The sequence below is a fragment of the Vigna unguiculata genome, chromosome 7 (assembly GCF_004118075.2).
Source record: "Vigna unguiculata cultivar IT97K-499-35 chromosome 7, ASM411807v1, whole genome shotgun sequence".
Lineage (NCBI taxonomy): Eukaryota > Viridiplantae > Streptophyta > Magnoliopsida > Fabales > Fabaceae > Vigna > Vigna unguiculata.
The window spans coordinates 23,501,116-23,522,647 of NC_040285.1; the positions used below are offsets into that span (position 1 = coordinate 23,501,116).

Below are 21,532 nucleotides of genomic sequence, written 5' to 3' on the forward strand. Positions count from 1 at the left end.
GTGTGAGCTTGCGACTGGCTCTTTTGTGAGGGGATGACGTTTCCAATACTTGTCGACGAACATCCTTTCCTTTATATTCCTGAGAGGGAGGTCGCCTTTCTTCCAGTCTCTTCCTCTGCATTGCCTCCTCAGTTTCTATGTATATAGTCGCTCGGTTCCTTACCTCTGCCAAAGTAGTGGCTGGGGCTCGGATTAAGGATTCGCTAAAAGGATTTGCTCGTAACCCTTTCACAAATGCTCCCACCAACATCTCTTCGCTCGGATTTGTGAGTCCCATGCTAACATCACAGAACCTGTTAAGGAACTGTTTCAATGACTCCTCCTGTCGTTGCTTCATATCGAACATATCTGCAATTTGTCACTGCTTGGGACGGTTGACCGCAAATCTTTCTAGGAAAAGGCGGGAAAAGACAGTGAAGGAAGGGATGGCAGCGTTGGGTAGCTTGCCGAACCACTTCAGTGCTAAACCCGAGAGTGTTCCCACAAACATTTTGCAATGCACTACATCACTTCCTCCCGATATTAACATTTGTGCTCAGAAAGCTTTGAGATGCGCTTCCAAATCGCCCTCACCGGTGAAAGGAGACACCTTAGGGATAAGGAAATGAGGTGGGATTACCTCTTCCATGATCGCCCTAGTCAATGGATGACTTTCATCCTGCTCCGCCCCTCTTCGAATGATATTTGAGTCCCTAAGATTGCTGCGCTCCCGCATCCAAGCCCGTAGTTCTTCATTACTTTTCTGCAATTGTTCCTGTTGACGCATTGATTCGTCTAAACGTTGCCTCGCTTCTGCCATCTCTTTCCTTAATCTTTCGTGTTCGGCCTCCACCTCCACTCGTCGTCTCTCGCTTTCTGCTAACCATTGAGTTCGCTCACCATCTGCTTGCTTCCTGATAATTTCGTTTTCCTGTCTCAGAGTTTCAATGTGCTGCATGATTTGCTCCAGAGTAGCTTGATTGTTGTTGTTACTTTCTAATGTCGTGATAGCCATTATTAGATGTCTTTTCTCTATAAGTGGTGCCGGTTTCAAGTTTTACCGTGCTCCACGGTGGGCACCAATGTTCCGGTCCAGGATTTTGTCGATAGGACCAGATCGTTTTTTTCTTTCTTTTTCCTCTCTCTCTCTTTTTCTTTTTCACACTGTGCTTCTGTTGTTTCTCACCCCCGATTTATCAGGTCCCTTCTTCCTTCAGTTACCTTGTTTCTTGGCTTTTTGCTAACCACTTCCTCCACTATATCTTTCTGTAACTTCTTCCGATAACTTCGCGTGATGATATTCCTAGAAAGAAAAAATATCTATTCGTCAATTACAAAAAATAATGATGAGCGATATTCTTTGATTACAAGAGTTTCCGAGCTCGACGAGCTATCCAAGGTGTTCAATGCTTCCAAGGTCGACGAGCTGAAATCCAAGAGAGTACAATTAGCTTTGAACTATTATATGAAATAGATAACTTTAATATTAGTGGAGTTTCCTAGAGATTTTGACAGAAACAATATGTTCTGCCTATGTACTGTTCTGCCTATGTACTTTTTCTGATAATATTTCTTTTGTATCGTCTCTATCCAACTCATGAGGTGGCAATTAGGTGATAATTAAAAACAAAAGTACATCATTTCATAAAGTGGCAAGTAGATTATAATTAAAATGAAAAATACATAAATTAAGGTTTTTAAATGTATTTTTCTATTGAGTTTCTATTAATTGAGTATTTAAAATTTTACATTTTTGACTTAAAACTTAGTCATTTATTTTTCTTGTTAATCACAAAGATGTAAGATTTTGTCGTTAATATAGTATCAACGGCAGTAGTGATAATAATTTTTGGGTTGTTGTATACAATGACATAGAAGTTATAAGTTATAAAAGGAATGACGAACTTGTCATTGAACGTATATTTTATGGTTAAATATGTTTTTATTTTTTAATTTTTAATTAAAATTAAAATTAATTTTTTTTAAATTTTAGATAATTTAATCTTTATCTTAAAAATATATTTAAAAATAATTATTTTAACTAAATTTTGTTATGTTTTTATAATTTAAAAAAGTTTCAAATTCATTGAGTTGCTTACCTTTTTTTATTTTCGTTTGTTAGTTTTTATGTTAATTTAATTTTTTTCATGTTTAATTTTTAACATCTGGACTATACGACTAAAAAGAAAGAGAAATTATATAACAAGGTTAAAACTATTTTATTATTTAATTAATTTTTAACTTTTTTGTGTGTGCATAATTAAAACTATTGTATAATATTTACGAACATTTTTGTCCTCTAAATAAAATAAAACTGCATTAGTTATTAATTGAGGTCATAATTCATTTAAGTTAACAATTAATTTTTTTTTTCAATAGTAAATGTGTTTTGGTATTTAATTTGATTGGATCTAAGTTTTAAACTAGTTCCCACTACATTTAGGCTGATGAAGTATTATGATTGATCAAGTCATCAAAGCAATGAGAACAAATCAAATAGGCAACACATAGAGCAGAAATATAATATATATATATATATATATTGAATCAAGTGCAGTACAACGAGTTTAGAGAAGTTACATCTAATTCCAACTAGGAAGAATTTAGTTGCTCATACTAATCTCTAATGCAAGTACATGGAGTAGTTTTCCATCTCCTATAGTTCTTTCTAAAGATATTATAATATATGCTTAAGAACTTTAGGACTTAATTACTAAGTCTCTCTATAAATAACATACATAATCAACATGTCAAGACAAATGCATGCTCTGTTTTTATAGAAAAATCAAGTGTTGTTTGAACTTCCATAATGTTGGTCAGCCATGAGGTTTCCTTCCTAGGTGGGTTTCCTCCATGCTTGGACTTTTAGCTTGGTGTCACAACAATGGAACTTTTCTTCCCAGGTAAGTTTTTTGGAGGCCCGCGGCCAATCTAGAGCTTGAAGTTTCCTTGCAGTGAAGGTTTCTGTATGTGTGATTCACCGCCAATTTTGCTGCTTAGCTACAAAACTTGTATTTGAATCTTCACAAACTGTCTAATGGGGCTCAACATCAACTTTGGGACTCAACACTAACTTCTCAATTTTTTTTTATTTTGCTTGCAAAAATAACACAAATATATCAATTTCCACATTTTATAACTTCTCTACTCCTCATTTTATGTTTTAAGCTAAAAATGATTGTTTTGCTAGGATTTATATCAAAATTGAACAATATAAGTGTCTAAATACTATGTAATTTTAAGTAAACTAGACACTTACCCGAGAATAACATACTTTAAAAGACTTTTACTTTGCAAACCTGTATATTCATAAGCACATGTTGATTTTCTCCTGTTGCAAAGATTGCATTTAGTTTATCAACATAGTTACCAAATAAAGTGCATTCCATTTGGAACACCTTGCATTTAGATTTGGAATTTCAATACTTGTAAGTTATGACAGATAGATTTATATTGATGATGATACAATGTGGTGGACAACATTACCTACTTGTCTTACAGGACCAACTGCATTGAAAATTGAGTTTTTTGTGTAGTAAAGTCTCTAACGAACCATAACATGATAATCTTTGCTATTACGTTCTAGTTTTCTCTCTTTAGGGTGATTTTGTCTATGGACTGAACTGATTTATACAAATTTGACATGATGTAATGTCAAATTTGACAGTATGAAAATTTTCAAAACTCAAAACACACATGTAATGTAGCATAGAGCATAAGAGTCCACAAATTACCATTTGCGATTTCAAATACAAATTTAAAACTGCAATCCTATTTTCAAACTAGATCAAAGGTTAGGTTACAAAACTTGAAAAGAAGAAGAAGTAAAAGTAAGACATTAAAAAATAGTAAACGATGAAACAGTAACTATTTGACCCTAAAAGGATGTTTATAATTACTTCCCAATCGGTGTATATGTCAAACTGATTAAGCACCTGAGTTATTTTCAAATGAAAAAATTTGAATGTTTTCCCAAGAAAGATAAAGAGTACCGTGTGAGAAAATCCTAAAAACAAAATACAGTGACTATTTTATCGAAAAAATGAACTGAAAAGCGTAGAAAACATGAGAACGGGTCATTGATCTGCAATAGGTCTAAGTAGTATATTTTACCCTTCGTACAAGATGCATGTGATAAGATTCAGACATTGCTTCGGTCAAAGTCTGTAATGAAAACGTTTATTGAACAAAAAAATCTTCAAGTGCAAAAAAAGGGCATTATGTGGAAGAAGGGAGAAGAGAGGTTTATGGAATGGTGAAAGTCAAAAAGTAATCGAGAAAAAAAGGTGAGAATCAAAGTCTGCTATGAAAACATTCTTCTTTCTTTTTTTTTCTTTTAGATTTTTTAATTCTGACATGTGTCCAAAATTACTTTTGTGTGCCCTTAACTTGTATATGTTATACTGGGTCTTAAACTAAATTGATTCCTTTACTGTTTTGACTTTCACATTTGTTAGTAGTTTCTCGATTATTTAAGTTTAGTTGCTTATTGGTTCTCAATTTATTAGATTTAATTATTTATTTGGCTTCATAATTTATTTATTTATTTTCAATAAATTTAATTATTTATTTGATTCACAATTTATTTATTTATTTTTTCAATATATTTAATTTTTTATTTGGTTTCAAAATTTAATAATTTATTTTTTCAATGCTGCCTCAAAATTACTTAAAAAGAATCCAACTTAGGCCATACTTTTTTCAAAAGCATGACAGTGTTTTTATTTTCGTTAAATTGATCTAGAAACAAACTTTAAATAACGCGAATGTGTCATTGTTACGGTTGACGTGTTAATGTTAACTTAGTTGAATGTCACATTAAGACGGTGTTCGTTTTTATTGATTTTATGACATTAACGATGTTTGGTTTTATTGATTTTCTGTCTGAAATGATTAAAAGAAAATAATTTGGAGGATTTTACATGTTCTTTTGTGTGAATTTGAGAGAGAAACAAAGATGATAATATGGGATATGAGATATGTCTTTTATTCTATCTCTTATAGGGGTGGGCATGGATTGGATATTTAATGATCCAATCCACATCCATTTTAGATCCAAATAATTGGATTAGATTTTTGACCCAAATCCATTTTTTTAGCAAAAGTAGTTTGAATTTTTTTAAAATCCAGATCCAAATATTTGGATCAAGATTTAAATCCAATCCAAATATTTGGATTAAGTTTAAAATCCAGAATCCATTTTTAATAAAAGAAATTTAAATTGAATTTCTTAAAACTTGTGTCATTAAGGCCCGAATGACTCGGATGGGATCGACGACCCGGACGGACCCGACGACCCGGACAACCCAAACGGGTCTGACGACCCGAACGACACAAACGGGCCCGATGACCCAAACGGGCTCGACAACCCGAACGGGCCGGACAACCCGAACGGGCCCGAAAACACGAACAGGCTCGACGAGGTGAACGGGCCGGATGACCCGAATGGGCCCAACAACCCGGACGGGCCAGACAACCCGAACGGACCGGTCCAAATAGTCGGGCCCAATCGGGTAGTCGGACACGTTCGAATCGTGGGACCCGTCTGGGTCGTCAGGTACGTCAAGGTCATCAGGCCCGTCTGAGTCGTCGGGCCCATCCGGGTCGGAGAGCCTGTCCGGGATGTCGAGCCCGTCTGGGTCGTAGGGCCCGTCCGGGTCGTAGGGCTCGTTCGTGTCATCGTGCCATCCGGGTCGTAAGGCCCGTGTAGGTCGTCAGGCTCGTCTGAGTCGCCAGGCCCGTTAGGGTCGTCCAAGTCGTCAAGTCTGTCCGGATCGTCGGGCCCATTCGGGTCGTCCGACCCGTTCGTGTCGTCGTGCCCATCCGGGTCGTAAGGCCCGTGTAGGTCGTCGGGCCCGTCCGGGTCGCCAGGTCATCTGGCCCATCCAGGTCGTCCGGCCCATCCGGGTCTTCGGGCTCGTTCGGGTTGTCAGGCCTGTTCGGGTTTTTGGGCCTGCCTGACTCTTTCGGGTCTTTGGGCTGCCTGACATGTTTTCGTCATTGGTTCTGCCTGGTCCGTTCGGGTTTTCGGGTCCGCGTGACCCTTTCGGGTCTTCGGGTCTGCCTGACCCGTTCGGGTCTTCGGGCCCGCCTTACCTCGTTCGATTCTTTGAGCCCGCCTTACTCGTTCGGGTCATCGGGCTCGCCGGACCCGTTCGGGTCTTCGAGCCTGCCTGACCCGTTCAGTTCTTCGAGCCCGCTTGACCCATTCAGGTTATCGAGCCCGCTTGGCCTGTTTGGGTCTTCGAGCCCGCTTGACCCGTTCGAATCTTCGAACCTGCCTAGCCTGTTTGGGTCTTCGGGCCCACCTGGCTCATCAAGTCATTGGGCCTTATCGACTCGTTCGGTTTGTCGGGCCCACCTATCTCGTTCATATCTTTAGGCCCGCCCAACCTCTTATGGTTGTCGAGCCTGTCCGATCCGTATAGGTCGTCGAGCAAGGCCCATCCAAGTCTGAATTTAGTATAGTTCATCTCAACCTTTAGTCTAGCCCAACTCAAAATTTAAATTGAAAATTTGGATTGGATTTTTTGGATTATCCATATTTAAAAATCTTGATTTATAAAATGGATATCCAATCCATAAGATATATAAAATGTAAATTAGATTGAAATCCATATCCATTAAATGGATTTTAAATGGATTAGATTTTTAATAAAATGGATTATAAATGGAGTGGATTGGAGCAAAAGTGGATTGGATCAAGAAAATTAAATTTTTTGCACACCCCTAATCTCTTCACTTCATAGGAGATTTGTTGGAATCAACCACTGATTTACCATTATATCTCTTTGGTGTAACCTGTTTTTCATGTATATGGACTCATTTTGTTCTTTGCTTGTGTTATGTGTGAATGAGGCTCATGAGTAAGGGTGGCAAAACAAGTCAACCTGACTCGTTTGAGCCCGACCCGATATTGACATGCTAAAAATGAGTCTGACTGGACTAGTCCGCTAATTGAAAACATGTTACAATTTAGAACCCGACCCACAAAAAGGTAGGCTGGCGGGTGGGCCTGCCCGCCAATTTTTTTTTTTTTTTTTCTAATTTGCATCTTGATGAACCATTCTGAGGACCAAAATTAACAAGAAGAAATTTCCTAAATCTACATAGCATCCAACAATCAAGGCACAAATAAAGGCAAAATCAGGTCTAAATCAACATTCTCAACACAATCAGGGAACAATGTGTATACAATTAGGAAAAAATCGCAAAGGGGGAAAATGTGATTCGGTCACAAATGCGATGTAGGAAAAAATTAAACGGATTTGTTCACCATCCTCTCCCTCGTGTGACTGGCAGTGGTGGTGGCTCACGTCTGCGACCAACGGTGGTGATGGCTTGCATCTACAATGGACGATGGTGGTGGCGCGCGTGGCATCTAGATCGTCGTTGTGGCTCACGACATGTCTAAATCTTGGTCGTGGAACGTCAACAACGTGGACTAAGTGGTTCGTCATGCTTAAGTGTTAGTGAATGTGAGATGGACGAGAACTAATGAGTGTATAAGATGAGAGTTGAGAAGAAAGAAAGGGATGAGTATCCGATTTGGATTAAGCTCGCAAAGAGAAGAGGAATAACTCTCTAGTGTGGTTGAGTGAGAAATAAGAAACACGAACACCAACTCTGACTGGCCAACCAAGTGCTTGAGGCATTTCACTTATGTTCAACGGGTTGCAGGTTGACCTACCCTAACTTGCTCTTTGAACCCGTTGGGATGCTAGCTCTAGCGGGCCAGGTTGCAGCGGGTTCACAGCTTATATCCTTTAACATATCCTGCCATTTTCGAGTCGGGCTGGTAGGCTGGCCCGAATCCACTTTTATACCCTTACCCATGAGTGTGTGAGTTTGTATTTGCATGGTGGGTGGTGTTATGTGTGTGTGTGTGTGTGTGTGTGTGTATATATATATATATATATATATATATGTATGTATATGTATGTATATATATATATTCTTGTAATTTTCATACTTGTAATTTTTTATACTTGTAAAAAATAAAATAATTTGAATATTTAGGTGTATTGATTTGATGTATTGATTTAGGTGTATTTAAGTTTATTTACTAATTTGTTATCAAATTAGAAAGGACAAATTTGGATCATTTTAAAAAATATGGGACTAAATTGAATAAAAAATTTGAATAGAGGACTAACCTCAACTTGACACGTGACATGTTAACCTCAACTTAATAGAAAAGACCAAAAATTGAACCCTTTTAAATAATTGGAGGACTAAATTTGAATAAAAAAATAATAAAGAGACAAAAATGAATCAAACCAAAAGATTAGAAAACTAAATCAGTAATTATACCTAATTATAATAATGTTATATATATAAAATAATAATAATAATTATTATTATTATTATAATTGTAATAATATATTAATTTTTATCTTAAGGGCAATATAATAATCTTATATTTTAATATATATTAAATTTTTTTATTTATTTATCATGTCAATCAAATCACTCACAAAATTCATTCACACATCCACTCACTCTCACTTCCAAATCATTAAAAGAAACAATACAAACTTTACCTCTAAACCCACTTAAATTCATCCAACACAACCTAACCTTTCATTGCAACCAATATTATCACTAAGAATACCATACAACACAAAACACCTTTTCTTCGATTTCTTCTCCCTCAAATTCTTTCTCTAAAATCCACTCCCCACAAATTCTTTCTTCCAAAACATTACACAAAAAAAAAAAAAGTGATCAACCTGAATAATTCCCCTTAAATCTTTAGAATCAACTTGAACTTCACTTATTTCAATTTTAGAACCAATATTAATCAGGAGCAATTTTTTTTTACACTGAATGAACCACATGCTCTATCATCACTATTCACATCGCTCTTCTTTTATTTTCAGAAAAAAAAATTACATTATCAAAGCACACTTTCAACTCTATCACATTTAAAATGAAGATGACAACTTCCACTCAATCATGTTGTCTCATTTAAATGTCAACTGCGACACATCAACAACATGAATGATACGTTTCCACTGTTTAAATACCCTTTTTATCTATTCAACAAAGTGAATATGGAAAACAAAATGGTAAATTATAGGAAAATAAAACAAAACAAAACTACAGATTAAAAATATAACATCGATGAAAACATTTATACATTATTGTGATTAAGTTCTCCACAATCAATTATAGTTTCAATTTTAATAACACAATGAATATATAGAATACTTACTTCAATAATGCATTTTGATTCATAAAAATCCTAATGTAATTAAATAAAAGTGTTCACCACCACACAACACTATAATCATCGGTTTAGATAAAAAAAAAAGTGGCCTTTAAAACGTTCACAAACACCCACCACTATTAAAGAAAGAAAATGATAAAATAGAAAAAATCGCGAGAAGAAAGAAGTTAAATATTCTAATTTAAATAGTATCTATTGGAGTAAGTTGCTTCATCCATCAATTTACCGCATTAGCCTGATCTGTGCCAGACTCAAAATCCCGACAATTTTTAAAAAATAATAAATAATATCTGTTATTGCTGTATAATAAATAGTTCTCTATATTTTTATATTAATATATAAGTCCGAATTTAATAGTGGGATCAAAATATATATATATATATATATATATATATATATATATATATGTCTAAGAGGTAAAAATAAAAATAAAAAAAGTAAGATATTTAATCGTGAATTTGAAAAATTAAAGAGTCTACGTGCCCACCCTAAAATTGAATAAATTAGAAAAATTCACACCAGTTGCTCTACGCGCAGCACTCTCTAGTGCTAAATAATACAAATTAGCACTAAGCTTTTAGGATTATATAGATGAGTTTGAGAAGGGGAACAACTACTTCAGGGAACCACTAAATAGCGTATTCGTGCCAAAATCCTTAATTTTTTTGCTTCTCTTTCGTCAAATTTTGGTATAGCTCATCTATTTCCACCTGTGACAATATCAATAATTTAGTGAGTATTTCTGAACTACAATTCCGAAATATGAATGAAGAAATGTGATTACCTGATAATACTTGAGCAACTTGTTTCTTTTCTTCTTCAGTGTTGCAGTCACCAATTCTCTTTCCATGTCAAATGGCTGCGACTCTAATATCACCCCCTTTATATGTTCAAAGCCCCTCAGCTAGTTTGAAAAAAATCAAATTTAAGAGGAAACAACACAATTAGAGAATCATAGTTTGCATTTTATGTAGTGTCCAAAAAATAAAGTAGAACTTAAAGGTTGTTTTTTCATTCCAAATGCAATAAAGTGTTACCTTGTTTCTCTCAGCTGTCAATTTGAGCTCAGATAGCACATATTTGTTGAGTTGGTCAAGAGAACAGAGTTTGGGGAAAGAAGATATGTGACCATTTGTATATGCCCACTTGTTCACAACTTCTTCATTAGGAACTATTACTGCAACTAGCATTGACTTCAAGCTATTCCCATAAACCCAAATCTAAAAGTAAAACATACATAAACTGAATCACATCACAAAGTAACCAAAACTAAAAACTTTTCCTTTTAACACCACTCAACTCATGAAAATACTTACATCTTCAACTATAGGAGTGATTCCATAAACATTTTCTAGATGCTCTAGTGCTATATACTCTCCTTGTGTGAGTTTGATAAGATTCTTCTTCCTGTCAATAATCTTTATTACTCCATTGGGAAGCATTTCTCCTATGTCCCCTGAGGATACAGGAAAATTTCAGACTCTACAACAGATTCCCACAAACTCACTTCTTATGCAGAAAATGAGAACTGAATTAATTACCTGTGTGAAACCATCCATCTATAATAGCTTCCCTTGTTAACTCTGGATTTTTGTAGTAACCACTGAACACAGTTTTCCCTCTTACACATATTTCACCACATGGAGGAGTTTCAAGAGGGTTGTATCCCATCTCTGGAACCTCCACCAGCCTTATTTCATTGTATATTGATACAGCTCCAACAGTACCAACCATACACATTTCATCAGGAAAACCAAGAGTTGTTGGTCCACATGTTTCTGTCAAACCTGGATTAACCATTCTGTCACATGCTGTCTTGTCTTAACATAAACATTTTTTCATCAAAACTATATAAATCATTTTTCAATCAGTGACATTCTTTTAACAGTTGAATTAGATTTTTAATTACCATAGCCTTGGCATACAAAGGCACAAGTAGTGACACGCAAGAACTCTTCCACCTCGGGGCTCAGTGCTGCTCCACCAGAGATTATTAGTCGAACACGACCACCAAGCCTGGCTTTGACCTAAAATGGAGAAATTTTTTACCCATACGTAAGAGAACTCAAATTTCAAGTAAAAAATACTATGAAAGGTTACATCTATTGTCCTTTTATGAAAATAAATACAGGTTTTTAGTTAAGTAAGAGATTATCTCATACAACCTTTCTGAAGGCTAATAGATCTGCCAAACGTGATGCTTCTCTTTGCTTATATCCCTTTTTCATCCAACCAAGTTTGCTGCATTTGAAGATAAATGTGAATTAAATGGATAAAGATAGGGTACAAGATTCTAACTTACTAGTTGTAGAGCATGCCGAAAACTGTCCTCCTAATTGGATTAAGTTCTTCCACTGCTTTCTTGATACCTGAAACAGATATTCTTGGATAAATTATCATGAAAATTTTAAAGTTAGTGAGACTATAAATAGATAAGAGTTTTGGATTACTTAATAACATTTTCAGTAATATAAATAGATAAGAGTCTATTAATAATATCTGATGTATATAAAATATTATAATCTCTAAGTTTCATTATGTATTTAATTTTGGGAAGTGTGGCCTTGCCTTCATAGACCTTCTCAAAAACCCGTGGGACACCAGCAAACAGTGTTGGCTTTAACTCCATTAAATCATCCCTCAACGCATTCAGATCCTTAAAAAACAATTCATCAAATTTAAAAACACGGTATGAAACATAGAAAAATCATTAACATTGTCAATGTCATGTCACCAACCAAATCCAAATTATGAATATATTGTTGAACAAAATTACCCCATGATAGTAACCCACAGATGCACCCTTACGGAAAAAGTACTCCTCAATTGTTCGATCAAGGATATGAGCCAAAGGTAGGAATGACAAGTACACATCATTCACAGTCATCTGTTCAAATTAAAATTCGTGTCACTTTTTCTAAAAGAAAAAATGGTACCATATCCATTTGGTAATGGATAAAGTATCTGATTTACCTTATCTTCAAATTGTTCCATGAAAATATCCATTCCTCTTACTAAAGCCATTGCGTTTTCGTATGTTAAAACAACTCCTTTAGGGTCTCCACTTGTCCCACTAGTGTACATTATTGTGCAGATGTCATGAGCCTGAGGAGGAAAAGTACTTTTCGGGTTTTCTTTTCCCTGAAAGATGATAACTTCATCTTGTTAGCCACTGCAGTACCAAGAATCACAGGAATAGCACACAAACACTTTATATTAAAGTTTCTGCAATCTTGGTATTGCATTTTTATTTTCATTGAAGACCAAAGTTATTGTAACACACCACCTTTATAAAAGGAAAAGATAACCCATTTTTCCTGTGTGAATAACTTTTATAAAGTGTGGTATCTAAGCTTTAAAGCAAAATAGATTCCATGATTGCATCTCAAAAGTAGAAAAAAGTAAGAACTAGTTCTCTGCAAACTAACCAAGTTTGAGAACTCATCCCAGGAATATGGCTTAATTCCAATAGCAGAAGCCTTATCTTTCTCTTCCTGTGTTAATGTAGTGAAGCACACAATGGCTGTACCATAATCAAATTTAGTTTAATTCATTTAATCATTCTGGTAATTCTACCAAAGAACTACTGAAATGTAAAACGGAAGTCTACCTTTAAGTCGCTTTGAGGATTTACATTCGGGATTTAAAACCTGCAAATGGTATATTTACTCAGAAGTAAGAGCCTATAAACTGCAGCTAGATCTGAATCCCTGATATATAAAAAATTCTGAAGTGGAACATTAATTTTTTTGTTAACTATCGTTATTGCTTACCTCTTTAACCTTCTTATCCTGGACGAACACAACATCTATTTCTGCATGATCTATGATATAGTTTACAGCACCAGGTCCTGCATTAAAAATATATATATAAAAAAAAAGACTTAAGGTTTGAATGTTGCTTCTTTTTTTCATTTAAACCAGAAAATAGAGTTGCACTAGTAAAGAAAATGAGTATCAAACTGTTTACTAAAATATGTAAAATGAATAAAAAGTCTTAAAATTTCATTAGGATCATATTTTTGTCATGGCTCTTAATTACAATACAACAAAGGAGAGAGAGAGGGGAAGTGGGGGATACAACTTTATTTGAGAAAACTCACCAAGGGTGTCGTAGAGAGGCACACAAATTAAGCTTTGAGCAGAACAAGCCTACACCAATTAAGACATAATTATGAATCATGGTATGATATACAGTGTCATAGAAAGAACAAAGACATAAAACTTTGAGACAAGGGTTATAGAAATGTCAAACCTCCATTGCCACAATCCATTCCGGGCAGTTAGATCCATAAATTCCGATTCGACGACCCTGTTACATGAAAAAGATTCCCTTTGAAAACTGCTGATCTACTGTGCTTACAAATTATGAGGGAAACCCTTTCACAAGCACTTACAACTTCGGCTCCAGATGCTCGTAAAGCAGAACTTATGTGCAGAACTTCATCATAAACTTCCTTGTACGTGCTCCACACATATGGTCCAAACTATTAACATGATCCAAAAACAATTACCTTATTTTCTTGACACATAAAAAGTTATATAACAAAATAAATCTCCATAAGATACCTTTCCATCAACAATGTTACGTCGTCCCAGCATCGGGTTGTTGGGATAGTTTTTGACAGACTCGCTGCAGCCATGAAAGAAAGGTTTTCCATGATCAAAATATCATTCATTGATCAACCACCAAAATCTCAATTTTTATCACGTCGTTATTTGATAGACCCCACATTATTACTGTATGGGTAAAAGCTCAGTACAGAACATATATAGTATCATTATAATCTAATAGCAACTGCTGAATAATTGTAGGTACCAAAACCATTACCAGAAAATATCCCAAGTCGTAGAAAAATCAGGATCCAATGGAGGAAATTCTTTTTGGGAGAGGAAATTGCGGTACACTGGACCAACAGAGAGGTCACCATTTTTCCCTTCTCTTCCTTCCTCAACCTTAACCGAAAAGGCCTTCATTCTCCTTTGTTATATCAAACCTGAACAAGGCACAAAACAAGTGTATCAACCACCATCAGTTTCCCTCAACTTGATTTGCTTGTGTGTATTAGCACATTAAAGTCATCCAAGTATCCGGTCAATGACAGGCACCGAAAAAGTCAATCGTAAAAGTACTACGAAGGTTTTTCCTTTGGTTTCATCATTTTTATTATTAAAATAATAGTAACCAGACACATTGCATGGTTCGGAAGCAACTCTCACTTATCCACAATCCCCCAACTAATATTTAAGTATGGTTTATGACTAAGTTTTATCAAGCACTTCACATCAACCAAAAAGAAACTTAACTATTCGTTGAACTTTAGCAGAGGTGGTCCCGGATCGCAGAACAAGACAACATAACAGTTTTTTCATGTCAAACATACAGAAAAACAAGCACCAGAAACAAGACTCCAAGACACCGGGAACGAAGGAGAAGGTGAGAGGGGTCTTTGCAAACACGATTATCATAGTTTATAAATTATTATAACATCAGAATAAAATGGCAGAGAGAAGAAAATTGAAAAGGGTGTGCTACAGGAAAGTCAAAACGTGAACGACGTAAGGGCATAAGAAAGATAAGATGGTTAGAGATAGGTACGGACGTTTGCGTGGATGAGTGTGCGTACTAAGTTGTAGGAACTGAGACTAGTTTCCGATTATATAGGGTGTACCTCGCTGCTTCTCTGCAACTTGTGTTGAAACAAAGTTGAGAGCAGACATATTAGCGAAGAACCAAGTTGAGAATTTTATAGCCAAGAAAGGAGTTGCAGGTGCAAGTTGCAAGTGTAAATGAGGTAGTTGAAGGTTGGAAACGAATAATAATGAAGACTGAACAGCAGCCATATCGTACAGTAACTTCAATTGTTCCATGTGATCATGCCCTCCTTTTCCATGTTTTCGTTGTTGCAGTAACTTTCTCACCTATGATTTATGAGAGAAAATAAAGAAAAAGGGTTAAAAAAATAGTAAAGTAAACAAAAAGATTCAAAATAAGAAAATTTATATTACTGTGAAAAGATAACTAGAAAAAAGTAAAAGTAAATACAATTTAATATTTTATCTTAGAAAAACACATTGTATCACCTTTCTTTGATCCCAAACAAGTAGAAAGAAAAAATAGTGGTCACCAACTTTTTTGGTCACCAACTTCTGTTCGGTTCCTTTACTAATAACTGAACGGTAGATTCTGATTTTCCAGAAACAATTCCGTTCTGATTCCGCTATTCCAACATTAATTTTGTCAATCAAAAATTAATTTTTCTCCAACAATATTTCGATATGTTTTTCTGAGAGCAATCAATACATTGATTTTCTCTTCTAATTTTAGAGGATATTTTGTAATTATGAATTAATTTTGATATAATTTTTTAAGAATAAAAATTGATTTGTACTTCCTAAATTTATATTATTTTTTATGACATAGATCCCGTTTCGTTGTCCTAATTGGTGGTTCTTGCTCTTTGTTGGTTGCGACTCTTTGTTAATGTTTTGTTCGCAGTTTTTGTCGTAGTTTCAGACTTTTTGTTTTATGCTCCAATAACGTTATTGTTCGTATTTTTTATGGTTACCATGACTACTTTAAAAAGATAATTTTTGTGTTCGCTTTGATGAAATAATTATTTTGATTAAAAATTTCAATATATGTAAAAAGAAAAAAATTATGGGATCACTTAAATGGAAAAACACAATTACCCAAAAAGAAAGATAAAACAATCAATCAAGAATGAATAGGAATGTCAACGGGCGGGTAGAGTAGGTAGTAGCTCACATGTATCCTACTCGTTGGATAAATATTTGTTTTGTATCCGTACACATATCCATTGGGTATTTGTTATGCAGGTACCCGTCTATTTTTTTTATATCTATATGGGTATTCACGGGTACCAACAGGTATTTATAAAATTATTTTAAAAATAAATATTTAATCATAAGTTCAAATAAAATAAAATAAAATACATCACTGTCATAAATTTTAAATAAAGTTCAAATAAACTCAAGTTTATACAAGTCCAAATAATTATAAAAGTAAATATAAAATAACTTTCAACACAATGAAAATTCTTTAATTAATGATTTGATCAACCAGCTTATTTTCTCTGATTGATTCCTCACAAATAAACAAATAATAAACCTCAATTGTCACATGTCAAGTATTCTTATTTTGATTCCATCATTTGACAACAAGCATACCATAATCGTCATGGTCTATATAAGGGTTGATGTATATGTCCAATTTCAAAGAAAGGAAAGAGAAGAATGTCAATGGGTATACTTGGAAGAAGACAACGTACCAATTCAAAGTTAGAAGAATGAAGACATAAGACAAGATGTGCAACTTAGAAAAAATTAGGTCAGAATATTTTTTAATATATATATATATATATATATATATATATATATATATATATATAAGGGTATTTTTATGAATTAAACTTTAACGGGTACGGATATTATGATACTCGTATCTGCCCTCGTTAACATGTGAGTATAAAAAATACTCGTACGCACAGATTAAGTATCTATTTTTAATATTTGTTTCTTATTCGTGGGAGGTTTTATGCACGTATATTTGTGAATATGGATTTTTTTTTTTTACATTCCTATAAAGGAAGCAGCTTTTTATAACATTTTGCTTTAGACTTTTATTTTATAATTTTTTCAATTCCCTTTATGTTTGTAATTTCTTCGAAAAAAAAATATATATTTCTCGGTTGCACACAAATAGTACTAATGTTTTTTATTTAAAATAGTCTAAATTTGCTACAATATCCATCTATGTAAATCATATTGAAGTGTGACCTCAGCTCATACCTGCTCATCAGCCATCACTAGGATGAAAATGCAGACAGACCAATAAACAACTCATCAAATATGTTAGGCTGACAATACAGAGAGGCTCATAACTGACCTCATTCATCACTCTACCAATGTTATCAGTTATAAATTATTTTTATTTGTTTTTTCTTATCCACTTATTAAAGTATAATAGATTGTATTTTCTATTTTAATTTAACTACTTGTTTTTTCACAATATATTTTCCTGTTTATTTGTAGGAAATAAAAAATAATAATTTTCAAGTATTGTCTTTAATGGATCACATTATTTTACTTGGAGACTGAGATTTGAAACTGAAAAGTTGTCAGTGATATTCTGGAATGTTTATTTATGTTTTAGCTTATATGCAAGTCCATAAATATGTGGATGGGTTAGATAAACTAATTCACAATTCTTTGGTGAAGCAGTTTGTTGCAATTAATTTTGATGGGTAAAATATGGAGCCAAATGAAAAAAGGGATGGGCGAAGTCACAGTGTGTTGTGGAAAATCAACTTTCGAAGCTAATTCATCAACCTTAACTTGTATAACAGGGGAAACAAATAAATTAGTTCGGATACAAAATGTCAAAATTTGTCCTCACTTTAATGAGTGATACTCGTTGAATATGTCAATGGATATAAATAATATATGATTCTTTTATTACACAAGATAATATATGTATTTTCCTATTTTGCTTTGCTTCAGTTTAAATATATATATATATATATATATATATATATATATATATATATATATATATATATATATATATATATATATATATATATATATTATTGTTTTAAATTATTAAAACACTTTTAATTTACTCAATCATAAAAAAAAAACCTTTTATGTACTGTTACATTGGGTTCTTTTCTTTTTTATATTTCATTTTATTTAAGTAATTCTTTTTCACTCTATAATCTTTCATTCTCTATTAATTATTTTAGTTGTTCAAAAGTTTACTCAAATACTCAGTTTTCTTTTCATCTCAAAATGATCTTGATTGTATATTTTTTCATTACATAATATATTTTTTCATTCTTACACTCAAAATATTCTAAATAATCATGATAAATCAGCTCGACTCAACAAGAAAATGTTAAATTTATGGTAAAAAAGAATTATTTTAAAAATAAAATTTATTAACAAATTTTATCGATGGATTTTAGAATTTTACTTATCGACAAATTTTTAATGGTAATGGATTCGTCGGTAAAATTTATTGGTAGTATTTGTCATTTAGTTATAATTTTGTTATTGATAAAAATATTCACCGATAATATATAATGTTTATTATTGACGAATATTTTTATATGTAGATGTCGATAAAATGGATTCTAAAGTCCCAACTTTAGGGTTTGATAATGTCGTGGTAAAAATCATCGGTAAATATATTTATGAAAGATTTTTTTTCTTAAATATGTCAATAGTGTTATTTTTCTAAATCTACTAGTAAATTGGTAGATAATTCAACTTTTTTTAATTTTTGTGGTAAAATGAGCATCAATTTTCCTACCAAATTTGACGGAATATGTGTTAGAAATTAATTAGAGATGGATAAGAAAAATAGAAGAAATGGATGAGGAGAAAATGAGGAAGAGGATAAGCAAGAGGAGGTAGTGGCAACAATAGAGGCGAAAGTGGCAACAACAAAAATGAAGGAGAAGGACGAGGAAAACAAGAAGAAAGGGAAAAAAAGAGGAAAAAGAGGAGTTGAAGGCGAAAATAGGCAACAACAACGACAAACTCAACGGTGACAACAATGATGAGAGACTCAATAGTGACCACGATGAAAATGGTAGTGACGATAATGACGTTGAAGGAGGAGGAGAGGTAGAAGACGAAGAAAAGGAAGAAGAAGAAGAAGAAAAGGAAAAAAAAAATAGAAGCTGGATGAAGGAGAAGATGAAATTGCAATATTTACCAACAAATTTTATTGATGAACAAAATTTGTTAGTAATTCACCAACTACAAATAATTACCTACAAATTTTTGCCACTGATAATTACCAACTATTTTTTCTATCCATTGATAAAATTTATCGGCATATGTTTTATTAGTAAGTTTTTAGTTGTTCATAATTTTATTGAGTAATAATTTATTGATAACTTTTTTCCTTAGTTGTGACCATAGGCTAACACTTAACATACCCTAAACCCACCAAACTTTATTTGGTCTATGTTCTCGATGCTAAAGTGACACAAGGCATTCATTGACACATGCTACCAAAAGCCAAATGTAAGAATCTATTAGCTTCACATTACTTGAAACCTTTTTTGTGACTAGAATACAATAAATTCGAAAGATAGTGATATTTTAACCCATTTTTTTGACTTACTTTTAATTCATCACTCCAATTACCATTTAGTTATCTATTTTAATTTTTGTAGTGGTCCGATATGATAATTTAAATGGTGATTGAAATAATAGGATAAAAGTAGATCAAAATATCATTATCCAAAATCAAAATACTTCTATTAATGTGATTTTTGTGTTTATTACAACAACCTATGACGTGATACTACCCTATATATCCTTGCATCACTCATTAGGATCATGCAACCACTCATCCATGATCAAACCACACATACATACACACACACACATATATATATATATATATATATATATATATATATATATATAAGTGATATATTTAGATCCACCATGAAGACCATAAAAAAAACTTGGATAACATTGATTATATATATCAATACCAAACTTTGATCAATTCAAAACATTTTATATTAGTTTAACTCCACAAACCTTAGTTTGAGAAGAAATCTACAGTCAAAATTGTGTTTTGTTGAAGTCAGAATGCAAAGAAAGAAAATTTTTATAATAAACTGATAAATGAGCGTCTAATTCTTATTCATAGACTTCATTTCCTATTTACTTTAAAATTTATTTATTAAAATATTTTGAATCTTACATCAATTCCTTTTCCTACCCGTCTTCCATCATTAATAGTTCCACAAAAACTTATAAAACAATATCTTTGTTATTTGTATACAATTAATGAATTATATTAAGTTTACATTCTTTTAATGGTTAAATTAGCACTTTTATTACATGCTTTAAAAATTGAAATAATACTTTACAATTTTAATAAAATTTTAAAGAATTAATATCATAACATACAAAAATTACCTTGAGATTTAAATTGTTTAAAAATATTTAATTTTGAACACATAAAATTTAACACAATAAAATAATAGCGACTGAGAGTCATTATTATATGACAATTCACAATTAAATGATATTATTATTATTTTTATATTATTAATTTTCTTTAACAAGTTTTTTAAATATCAAGAATAAATATTAAAATTATCACGTTAGAATATTAGTACAAATCATTAGTGTAAATTATCATGTTTTACATATTTGAGATAATATGTTAGATATAACTTTCTACAATGGAAAAAATTTAAAAAATTTATGATATATTAGTTTATAATCGAAAATCGACATTAAACAATTTATAAAGATGTTACATTGTTATTCTATCTATCGGATTAAGATAATATTTTTCTTTATTTCACCACTTAGTCTAATCATATATTTATAGTTTTTTATAATATCTTCTTAATTTTATTATTTTCCTAAGGAAAGAATATTACTATATTATCTCATTATATACTCTAATGTGAAAAAAATGAATAATATATTAAATATATTTTTAGTTTCGAAAAACTATAAAACAAAAATTCAAATATAATTATTCTAGCTCAGTTATATTTTTTCGACGTGTTAAACAATATTTAATGTTTCTAAAACTGTTTAACATATAGAAAGATAATTGACATGATTAAGTTAAAAATATATATTTATTCATTTTTTTTTAATTTGAGAATTAAAATATTAAAATCTGAAAGTTTAGAAATTCAAAATATATTTAACTTAAAATATTATAATTATTTATAATAATATATCTATTTTTACTCAACTACTTTTTTTTTTCTTTGTAAATAACGGAAAAGGAAAAATAATTTTTTTATAAACATTTTTTAAATTGCCTTCCGTTCCGTTTTCGTCTCTTTCCGCTGTCCCAAGCGGAGTGGATAGATAGAATGCACCAATTCATCAGAAATCATTTATTTACGCTATTGCTGTCATCTTCCGTGCGAGCCATTAATATGCAAGTCAGAGTAGATTTTCGTGAAAGATAAAAATATATATTCAATATTGAACTCACAACAACTATTTTCTACTTTTTTCTGTGCCTAAGCATGTTTTGATGTTCAACTTTAAGAAATTCTTCTCTCTTTTCTATACACACATTTTATAAAATTCTTTTTCATTAATTATTGAACTCACGTGTTAATGTAGTTCATTCAACTTTTTTTTAAGAACAATAATATTTTAACTATTAAATTTTAACAATTTTTTTTATAACATAAAGTGTCATTTTTTAAATAATTTTAAAATATTAAAAATAATAAAATAGAAAATTAGTAAACAACTTAAAAGATGTCACCTAAAGTTGTGAGAGAAAATT

At 32.4% G+C, this 21,532-nt stretch overlaps 1 protein-coding gene across 2 annotated transcripts; it reads right to left on the minus strand.

Annotated features, from left to right (window-relative positions):
• Nucleotides 1–9,634: 9,634 nt before the first annotated feature.
• On the minus strand, nucleotides 9,635–15,000 carry LOC114189859 (long chain acyl-CoA synthetase 1-like). 2 transcript variants are annotated; one of them, XM_028078575.1, is made up of 20 exons: nucleotides 14,814–15,000; nucleotides 14,042–14,207; nucleotides 13,780–13,843; nucleotides 13,608–13,697; nucleotides 13,466–13,522; nucleotides 13,314–13,362; nucleotides 12,985–13,061; nucleotides 12,822–12,861; nucleotides 12,640–12,734; nucleotides 12,185–12,352; nucleotides 11,988–12,098; nucleotides 11,780–11,867; nucleotides 11,514–11,580; nucleotides 11,377–11,452; nucleotides 11,121–11,238; nucleotides 10,753–10,998; nucleotides 10,528–10,667; nucleotides 10,249–10,431; nucleotides 9,996–10,115; nucleotides 9,635–9,921 (listed from the first exon to the last, which is right to left on the minus strand). In XM_028078575.1, the coding sequence occupies exons 2-20, from the start codon at nucleotides 14,185–14,187 to the stop codon at nucleotides 9,868–9,870; spliced, it is 1,989 nt and encodes a 662-aa protein (XP_027934376.1). In that variant the 5' UTR covers nucleotides 14,188–14,207; nucleotides 14,814–15,000; the 3' UTR covers nucleotides 9,635–9,867. The 2 variants fall into 2 exon arrangements, with proteins under 2 accessions (XP_027934376.1, XP_027934377.1); XM_028078576.1 differs by having other exon boundaries at nucleotides 14,042–14,200; nucleotides 14,809–14,943.
• Nucleotides 15,001–21,532: the final 6,532 nt, after the last annotated feature.